Source organism: Adelges cooleyi, unplaced genomic scaffold (assembly GCF_023614345.1).
Source record: "Adelges cooleyi isolate 19-005CV unplaced genomic scaffold, UGA_ACOO_1.1 ACOO_flye_CR_arks_rails_tigmint_CR_PRNA_23, whole genome shotgun sequence".
NCBI lineage: Eukaryota > Metazoa > Arthropoda > Insecta > Hemiptera > Adelgidae > Adelges > Adelges cooleyi.
The window spans coordinates 12,115,500-12,126,574 of NW_026095893.1; the positions used below are offsets into that span (position 1 = coordinate 12,115,500).

Sequence of the window (11,075 nt, forward strand, 5' to 3'; positions counted from 1 at the left end):
CACCTTATAAATATTTTATTTTATTGAGATATTACTAGATTACTATAATACTAGGCTTTCCTGTTAATTTATTAAATTTATTTCAATATCATACACTCAATTTATTAAACAACCTCCATTTTAAAAAATAAACTCTACGGTAACACAATAACATTTGATCTTTGAATTTTGTACTGTGATAAGAATAATATTAATCACTGTTATATAGATAGATCCTTAAAAAATATATTTCTTTTATAATACTGTATGACAAAAATATTATTTAAAAATTGTCTATTAAGTTATAATTAAACAATGTATTTGTGTTTAAAAGAAATAATACTACAATAATAGGATTAAAGGACACTTTAACAAAATCAAAATATATTATGCATATCATAGAATAAATATAATAAACAAAATTTTCACAAAACACAACAATCATTATTTTTAAACAATAAAAACCGTTTGGCCTGCCTTAAAAGAATAACAATTGTATGTAATAAAAAATAATATATTATAGAATTTGTATCTAATAAGTATAGGTAATGTTTAAACAATTAAGTAGGCACAAACAATATGTATTATATTTATACACATATTTAATATTAGATATATAGTATAAAAAATCATTATAATTTTAATTTTTAGTGTAGCTACACAAATATATATATATGCATATATATATATATAAATATATTAAAAATAAGGCACTTATTAAATTGAGATAAGGCTGGCTATCGCTGTGAACACAGTGTAAGTATGTATAGATTTTAATTAATCTCGTTAAATTATTTCATTATACTCGCACCGTAATAAATGAATCAAAACGATAAGTAAAGAACAGCTTTTAATGAACTGTGTGCATTTTACACATTTAATTATCTTTTGTCGATCAATATATTCTTAATAATATCATTTTGTTCTCGGTTAGTAGTTGTATCACATTATATACATTACATGTATAATAGCAACAACAACAAAAAAAAAACGTTTTTTTTATGGAAATACTAGTTGTTTAGCGAATGTAATTTTGTGTTTAATTAGATAGTTAAGTCTTGTAAACTTGAACTTAAGAGGGAAAATTCAAAAACACAATTGGGGTGGGTACATAAAAATATCGTGCAAATCGTGTAACTGTAATAGATTCAACAAGCACAATTCGATTTCTTCTCGCCCTGTGACGCAGCGGGGTTTAGTCTGATTTCGCCATTTGTTTTCGTTAATGGTTTATATTGAGCTGTATTCTTTAAAATCTAAACATAATTTATAAATTCAAATTCTATTAGATACAAATTACAATTATTTAACCCATTAGTTTGCTAAAATGACGATTACCTGAGACACAAGTGTTTTGGCTGCATCATCTATGTGTATGTTATCTTTTGCTGACGTTTCATACCAAGCGGAGAACATGTTTTCCTTGCAGAATTCATCCATCTTGGAAACGCTGTTTACCATACCTTCTTTTGCTTGATCACACTAAAAAAAAAAAGTAATAATAGTCCTGAATAATTAACATTATTAATTCAATATTCTGACTATTTTCCTATGACACCTTTTATATAAACTCCGGAAAGTTCAAAATGTCGAGCTTTTATTTGAAAAATATTGAAAATAATAAAAAAAAGATGTATGTATACAAGGCTATCAAATTATCGTGAACCACTCAATGTCTCATTGGGTTAATAATAATAATTAATTGAATTTTTTTTCCATAACGTTTTTATACAATGTGATCTCAATTTCTTACAATTTCTTTGTTTTTACCCCCCTCCCAACTTGGTTTTTTGTATAGCAACTTTTGAAACTTAAATGGTCACGCATACATTTCATGAACTTCTTCAATTGGTAATGATGTACTAAAAATGTTGACTGGTCGATAACCAGATTTGGATAACTATTTTTTTAAGTTTTAAGTTCAGGGCAGGAGGAAGGGTGGAGTACAACACACGATGATTTAATCAATAATTAAAATTTTATCGTTGGTTTGCTAACCGATGTTTAACCAAGGAACTGTACAACTGGCAACTGTACATAATATATCAATAAGGCTTTCGAAAAAAAAAATGTTGGACGGGAATTTTTTCCGCTCTTTTTCATTTATTGACAGACCTTACACGTGTAGTCCGTGAGTAATTTTTGTTTCTTATATTCTACGTCACATATTCGTACACACACAAAGTAATATTTGTCTCATCTTATTTGTGAGGCAATAATATTCTAAGGACTAAGACGTGAGAGTGTGAAACTCTGTAGTCCTTGTGTCAATTAAAGTAGAATAAGCGATTCTATATTTTCGTTCAATTGAATTTACTTAATTTACGCAACCTGAATGCAAGTCAATAGATTAGGTAATGTTTCAATGCAAAGTAACTGAAGTTCGAGAAAAAAAATATTAATTTTATCTAGAATAATATTATAACTCTTTGTATTACAGGTAGTGTAAGTAAAATATGAATGTACCATAGTGTGTATACCTATTTAAAATATCATTATAACCGGATTTAGTTCATTAACTGGGTCATTATAGGTTCATTTTAGGTATTTTACTTTGTTGGCGAGCAGAACACAAGGTATAGGCGTGCCGTCTTCCAAAGACACTTTAGCATCTAAGTCTTGTTTCCATTTGACTACTGCGTCAAACGTACCAGGTCTCGTAACGTCGAATACAACAAAAGCTCCTAAAGCGTCCTTATAGTACACTCTGGTCATGTTACCAAACCTCTCTTGGCCTGAAAACAGAATAAATTCATAATTACAAACATTATACGACCGTTTTTTAACGTTGCCTTTACTCTACCAACCGGCTATGTCCCATAACTGTAATCTGACAATTGTGTTCGAGTCCCAGTTTAGTACTTTCAACGCAAAATCCACCCCGATGGTCGCTCGGTAGTGTTGTGAGAAGAACTGGTGGACATATCGCTTGATTATCGACGTTTTGCCTGTCCCTAACTCGCCGATCACAAGAATCTTGAATAGATACTCCTTAGGCGCAATTGAATTTCTCGACTATGCAAATACATTTAAATAACTTATACAACTATTTATTTAAAAAGTAGTAACGGCTGTCAAATAGGTGATACTAACTGGTTACTCCGTGATTTAATACCAGCAGGTTTTACATAGTTAAATATTATTCCTTAGTCTTATATAATTTATAAACTTATATTTACATCTAATACTGTGTATGATTATTATTTCTTTGCCTGGAGTTCTTCTAAAATATTTTTTATTACTTAATACTATTATACGTATGCATAATGTACATAATAAGTGGTAGTTGGATTTTTATAGGAAATAAAGTTAGATAAAAAAATATATACCTAATATGGAAACATTAGGTAGGCAGGGAGCGTACAAGGTGTACTACTAGTGTACAAATATAGAAAGTTCAAAATTGTAATTTTTGATGCTAAAGAACACGTCAAGCATCTAAAATACATGTAAAGATATAGAATATATACATTAATGTTCATATGTCGTTATTGTAAAATGATCAAAGTTTACTAATGAGTAACAATACTTGTGACAGAATCGATACATTTATTTTAATTTGTATATAAGATATGCTGTGACTTAACAATAAAACCATATTTTATAACTTATAATATCTATTTTAGTTTACATATGCTCATAATTTTGTGAATGTCTATTTCAAACTAATAATAAGGTTTTTGAGAATAATATGTAGATATTATTTTTTTTTAATTACGTACGTCAAAATATTTGAATGTGTACACTAGTGTTTAAAATGTTTAAACAAATTGTATGTATATGGCTTCATTGGCCTATTTCAACATTTATAAATGTAAAAATTTTACAGGAAATCAGTTTAAAAGTATTGTTTTAGTACTTATGCTTTCTAGGAGTTGAACTATTAATAGAGCTCTATATTTCACGTGGTTTTAATAACCGTTATTTAAGACGCGTAACTTAAAGTTGTCCGTGAATTTATAATTTTATTCACGTCTTCACGTATTTATTTATTTATTAAAATGTGTCTAGCTATAATAGACTATTTGCCGGGGGGAGGTGAGCAACATTCGTTCCCTTTGGTCGGTCGCACGACTGCCGCAGTTATAAATAAGTATTCACATGAATTAAAAAAGTACTGGTCTTATATTATTATTTTGTACTTAATCACGGATCCGTAACCGAGACCCCTTAATAAGAAGCATTTTTTACCATGTTTTTGCAAATATATCCCTTTCTAAAGTAACAATGTTCTAGAACCACAATATATTGTTAATATAATCTTAGTCTTCCAGTTTTCACTTTTGACGAATAGGAGTGATCAGTCCTAATTGTACGAATGTACTCACATTAAAAAGGTATGTTTAGATTTTAATAGTTGCCAACACGTATCAATTATATTGTTTGAATTTCATGTTATATAATTATTTACTTTTCGGAACGCGTATAAATAAGTTATTAGTTTTATAATCAATTGAAGGCTATTAAAAATATTGACATTTGACCACTATCGTATTTAAACTCGATTATGTAATGCTGGAATTTTTTACTCATCAATTATCTTTTTCACTTAACTACTTAGAATTTCATTCAGTTGATAAAACCTTGTTTTCAAATCACTCACGCGTTACAGTGATCCGAATTAACCGAGAGAGTATATTTTTTTCTTTTTCGAACATTAAGCTTAAAAACATTCTTGATTGAAGACATAGGCGTAATTTGAAATTTATACTAGAGGGAGCTAGAATGTACTGGACATATACGCAAGCTTCAAAGTACAAACACTTATGTCATTTTTTTAGCTATGAAAATGTATTTGGTTTCAAATTGTTCAGAATCAATCCAGATTAAAAAAATAGCACTAACTCAATTTTGACAAATGCGACAAGAGGTCCGCTTACCACATCACATATTTTGTTAAAACCAATCTATAATTTTTTTTAGTACCTACCAATAGATATTATTATCTTTACATAACATTTTATTTACAAAAACTTACGTTAAACGTCTATTATTCCCTACCACATGGTTTATAGTCCAGTGACAAACCCCCCCCCCCCAAATAAAAATAAATCCTAGTTGTGCCACTGTTATAGTCATTAATACTATTCAACAAATTTGAATTACTTTTGAAGATTTTAAAATTTTAATTATATAATATTTATTTTCAAGACTGAATGAGTATTGCATTTTTAGTTTAGTTAGACTCGTAAATAATAATCAACCAGGACCGCCCTACAAAAATTGTTTTCATAGTAGTAAGAAGTTAACACTATATTTTACTATTTTCATAGGTATTTTTTTTTTCGATTTAAATGTTTGTTATTTATACATTTGTACGTTAATTGATGTTTATCAGTTTATACAACGCAAGATTATCATAATTCGAATTATTGGACTTGGAAATAAATACGGTATTCTATTTTAATAACATATTCAAGGATAACTATATTTTTTAAGTAACGCAACACAAAAAAAAAGATTCTATATAGTAAACACCTTTAATTGTAATACGCACAGATATGCAAATAATATTATGACGTATTTATTTTCTTTATATTCTCCGAATCAAACGTTTTAATGCTGTTTCTGGTGGCCATGGAGATATTTTGAAGGCAAAGAACATCGAATTCTTTTCGTGACTTGCGACTAAACGCGTGCAGTATGATGTCTCAACGATCGTCCCACACAAAACAATAAATGTACTATTTAGTTTACCCCGACAGGTGAGTGTGAAAAATTTAAGTTGAAACGACATGGCATAACAAACTCGGGTTTTAATTGAAATAAGTAAAAAAAAGTTGTTTCTAATACTTAAATTTTGAAAATTACAATAATATATTCCGTATTTGATTTAAGCAAAATATTTTTTAGAACCTACTAATTAGTTATCGCTTTATAATCAATTTATGTATGCATTTATATAATAATTTTTTTTTTAATATATGCTTACTAATAATAAGGTTATCCTAATTACAATTAGGAACATTATACAAAATGTTTTAGGTATTATTAAGTTAGGTACTTGATTTCAAGGTAATATTTGGGTTTTGGTTGCTATAAATAAGATAACAAACATGGAGATAACCTACCATTGTGCATCTCTCTCTTAGAGAGATTGTGCATAATTATTGATTTTTGTACTGAAGGAAACACGTATATCGAATTCTACATGATAAAAAAATATGAAAATAAACTGACGTTAAATGTATCAAGTCGCAGCTATTATCTGGCAAAGGCCGATGAACAATTAGGCATATAAAGGCACCTAGGGAATTTTTTTGAGTTATCTTAACGCACTCACGATTCATTGCAATGATAGTTGAAAAATTACATTGTTCACTGGCCTATATTGAAATTGTTACTGAAGTCGAATTTATTTACAATATTTAACGGGTGTATTCACACGTTCGTAAGGTTGAAATTTATTTATGTCTGTCATAAAAATTAAGGATAAAACTTGTTTTTTATTATCCAAACAATAGTTTAACATATATTCTCGAAGCTTTTATTATATTATGAAATATAATGAAATGTAGTACAACATAAACAATAAAACGAGCTTATTTGAAATAATGAGACTTATTAGATGTTTATACAACTATCAACAACAGACAACCGCCCAAATTCAAAATAGCCTAACAGTGTGTGACTTTATCTTCTCAATTTTTTAAGGGGGAATATGCATAAATAATTTTGAGTAGTCTCGCTAATAATGACTAATATTTTTCTAAAATGCCATCGTTTGACGTTTGCCTAAAATATGTAAATGATAATTCAATTTACTAATCGTTACAATTTTAAACCCAAAGAAAACGTTTGACGGATAATTTACATCTAACGACTTACAATCAAGTAATCCAAATCATCGTGGAATTCGGCTGAAATAATTTTGTGTTTGTACTTTCTCGGACTGTTAAATGCCATCAATTAAACTTGTTAAAGTTTAAATTTAAGTGATCGCGTGTGTCTATATCCGTCACGATATCGATACGGTAAGCGAACGGATTAACTAATAATAATAATAATAATGATGTATTGTTAAATAAAAAAAAAGGCGACGGTGTATAATGTACGGTATAGTTTTGATGCGATTTATTAGAATATTACTTAGATAAACGTGGCCACGGACTCGCAAGGCTACAACACTAGACTGCCGTTTTACAATTCGTCGGTTTCTTACTCGCAATACAATAATTATTATCAACTGTAATCGAGTTTCGGCGCAATTATTGATATTATTATTTGAAATAAATCTTATTTTTGTTTTTACCCGTTCGGAGTTACGCGGCGTAACACGTGCACGTCTGATAATGTTAATACGGTAACGTCGACTGTAAACAATCGTTCGACAGCTGCTGAAGATACACAGGCTTGGCGCGCAACAAATTTACTGTAATGTTATATATTATTATGTACGTTCGCTTGTAATAACAAGATAATAATAACTATTATCCGAGTGGCGAGTAGAGGTGTGAAAAGATTACGGGATATTTACTATCTGGGATATCTACATATTAAAATATACGGTTGACTGACTTGATATTTACCATTGTTTTTAATCCGTGATGTTACCGTATCAATGCGTGTACGAACGGATCTCGGTACGGCGGGCCTTTTAGCGATAAACTTTTTTTCCCCTTCAAACCACACGGAAACGGAAAACGAACGCGCGCACTCACAAACGAAACAGGTCGGACGCTGGCGACCGTCTATCGGCGGTTTTGTATAATATATAATAATAATATAATGTAGTAATAAGAATAATAATTATATATTACGTAACCGGACCGGTAACACTATGTATACAATGGCAGTGGAAGGGAGCGCGGAGGTACTTTGGTGCCGGTCAAAAACAAACCTTCGACGTCCCCTCCGCTTCGACCATCATTTCCAGAGCCGGCAAACAGGTTTTACCTTATCTACCCACCGCACGTTTTATAAGATCCTCCCCGTTAGGTTAGGTCGCAGCGTGAGTACATCATTGCAAAGGGCGATCATCACCGATCGGTCCCTCGAACCATCGTGCACTGTTAACAAAAAAAAAAGCACTTTAATTATACTAATTAAATTAATGTTAATCGATAAGGGGTGTGTTTTGTTATAGGGTGCGCACACGCATATATTACCTATTATCATAATATAATAATATATTTAAAATTATATTGCGTTATCAACTGACACGACCGCACAAGCCGGCCACTATATTATTATCAAAACTCAGGTAAACGCGTATAGAGTGCCAGCCGCAGCTAACAACGTCGACGACAGATAGATAAGTGTATTGATTTTTTAACCGCAGTAAAACTGTGAGGACGACGAAGACGCCGCCGCGGAGCAAGCCGAATATTTACCGGCCAAGTTTTAGTGTCCCATTATGTAATATAATAAAATAGTCTTACTTCTAATTTCTTTGTTTGTTTAAAAATAATTTTCTGTTCGACTTACGTTGGTTTTCCGGTTTTTGCGAAAACCTGCATATTTCTGTTCAATTAATAGAATCAATTTTATTTCTTACATTGGAAATGGTGAATCCATAAGCTTGTTATTATTGCTATAGTTTCAAAATAAATGACAAGAAAAATCCATGATTTTTTTTCCAATAGCTAACATATGACTAAATGACTGCAAACCGTTTTTATTTTTTGCATATGGCTTTAATGCCGGAAGTAGGTCCGAAGGCCTAGTTCGGACGCCTGCTTGGCAGAATGGGCTGGTCACCCGTAGGTTTCTGCTAAGTTTTTTTTTTGGAGGGGGGGATGGCAGCTTTTTTCTCTAAACAGTTGCCTTCCCGGGGAGAGATGCCGCTCGTGGCCGGGTTCGAACCAGCGACAGTGCGCGCATTGGAACCGCCGCGCCGCCTTAGACCACTCGGCCACTCCGTCCGACAAACCGTTAAATATCATATTATCAATTAATAATGATAAGTTTGACCGGTATAATTGGAGGTATTGTACACTATCTTCGGTCGAGAAGGAACATAGTGAATACGGAATACATAAATACCGTGTTCTGAAAAAGTAATAATTAAGGGTGGTCAATAATGTTTTAAATGTTAAAATTTAATTATTGGCTTTCTTAAACTCTTGTTCGCTCTGGAAAAATTCTGAAATGATGCCCGTGATGTACTCAATGTAGGTAAATTATGAACATACGATTAGAATTTAATTTGAGGAGTCGGCATTTGTTTTACTAAGCATAATAAACATCTGACTTCGGATATGATGATACCTAACATGTAAATCGTCATAACCGACAGTTAAGTATAGGCAATTTTTCGCAAAATCTTAATTTAGAACTATAGTGTATACTTATTATACAGTGATGAAGATTATTTATTCTAGGATAAATTAACACATTTTTTCCCATCAAAATATGAGGTCAATATCCACTGTAAAATATCAAATTTTCAATGTATATACATACAATAAATTTATCTGTGTCGTAGCATTGTTGTATTATTTTAATAATAATACTAACTTGTATTAAATAAGAAATGGAAAAAAAGGTACAGTCTACTTAAAGCCTAACGGCTAAAATTATAAAACATAGAATATGCTTTAGCCTACTGGCTCCTGAATGGTGATTATTTCTGATCTATAATCTCTAATCTATAATTTATAGGTACATAATAAGTATTGTGAACAATGCGATAATGACATACCGATAATTTATTATTGTTGATTGCAAGACGACTGTTTACATCAGTCAACAACAGAACTTCAGCCGATGCTCGTTTTTAAATTGAAATCGATTTGTTTAATACCTATTACTATGTTACTAGTAAAATTACAATATTCAATTGTTGTAGATTAACGAATAGCTAAACATCATAAGACAACTGTTACAAAAATCAAACACACGGGTTTATTGACTTTTATTGACAATAACGCATCTCATCATTATGGTTTATTATAAAAAGCGGCTATTCATTTTATCCGGCTTGAATTTCCTGGAACCGAGGTTAAAGGTTGTTTTTCTTCAACACAATTCATTGGGCGACGCGTTAAAGAAATATATCATGTAATCTACTTACTAGAACTAAATAATTTGTTGGTAGACACAGTTGTAAATACTTATAACAATAACAACCATCAATATGTAAAAAAAAAACACTTATCAATTTATCCTGTAACTGCTCATTATTATCTAAATTAAAACTTTAGTTTGAATGCACGGTTATGATATTATTACATGAGTACTGTCCAATATTTGCGTAGTTTTTATTATAATATAATACCTCTGTTACAAACTGAAATCTGGTTTCCTTTATTATACGTAAAACTTTTAGTCAATAAATAGGTATTCCGTATTTGCTCTCAAATTTAGTGAGGGGTTTTAATAATTAATCACATGTTAAGGGTGCTTAGTTTTCGTCTTGAGATGGGAAATTTACCGGTAAACATTTTTCGTAAACTAAACTTAAAACTAAATAATACTAAAAATAACATTAATTTGTACATAACATATAACTTTGACCTTTGTAGTATTATAATTTTTAGGATTATCGAGGGATCGATAAGCAAGAAAATAATCCTCTCTGCTCCAAGGTACTACTTTAGTTGAGTTTGGTGTAACTGTATAATTGTGTTCTTTACTTTGAGTTTTACCCATTCATCGTACCGTAATTTTTTATTTAAATATTTATTTTGGCTAAATTAGAAATCCATAGATATAACTTTTTAACTCAATCTGTGTAAAACACTCAAGATTTGTGAGTTATGCTAATAAAGTTTATGTATTGCAGATATCTATTCAATTCTTTCTTTTATTATATAACTATTAAAATTAGTGGTTGATGTCTAAAATATTTCATGTGAAATACCTATTTAATTTTGAAATATTTCACTTGACAGTCAATTAGTGGATTTTATCAATTTTAGTTATAATAATTCCCGAAGACCTCTTCAATTTCACACAGTGTATTGTTTTTATTGTTGAATTTATTAAATTTTACAATTACTAATTCTTTAAAATCGCAATACATCTAGTTTTTATATTTTTTAGCATTGAATGAAGTAATTAATTTGTCAATTTTAAATGACATCAATAGAAAAGATAAGAACCAATTAAGGAAGTTGTTTTATTTATATTCAGTTAATTTTGTTGTACCAGTT

At 30.2% G+C, this 11,075-nt stretch overlaps 1 protein-coding gene across 3 annotated transcripts; it reads right to left on the bottom strand.

The window, feature by feature from the left end:
* Positions 1-491: 491 nt before the first annotated feature.
* LOC126835681 (ras-related protein Rab-32) lies at positions 492-7,955 on the bottom strand. 3 transcript variants are annotated; one of them, XM_050568423.1, is made up of 5 exons: positions 7,820-7,955; positions 2,787-2,994; positions 2,533-2,714; positions 1,318-1,461; positions 492-1,235 (listed from the first exon to the last, which is right to left on the bottom strand). In XM_050568423.1, exons 1-5 carry the CDS (start codon positions 7,847-7,849, stop codon positions 1,128-1,130), a joined length of 672 nt encoding a protein of 223 aa, XP_050424380.1. In that variant the 5' UTR covers positions 7,850-7,955; the 3' UTR covers positions 492-1,127. The 3 variants fall into 3 exon arrangements, with proteins under 3 accessions (XP_050424380.1, XP_050424379.1, XP_050424381.1); XM_050568422.1 differs by lacking the exon at positions 7,820-7,955 and adding an exon at positions 6,808-7,481; XM_050568424.1 differs by lacking the exon at positions 7,820-7,955 and adding an exon at positions 7,509-7,687 and having other exon boundaries at positions 494-1,235.
* Between the last annotated feature and the right edge of the window lie 3,120 nt (positions 7,956-11,075).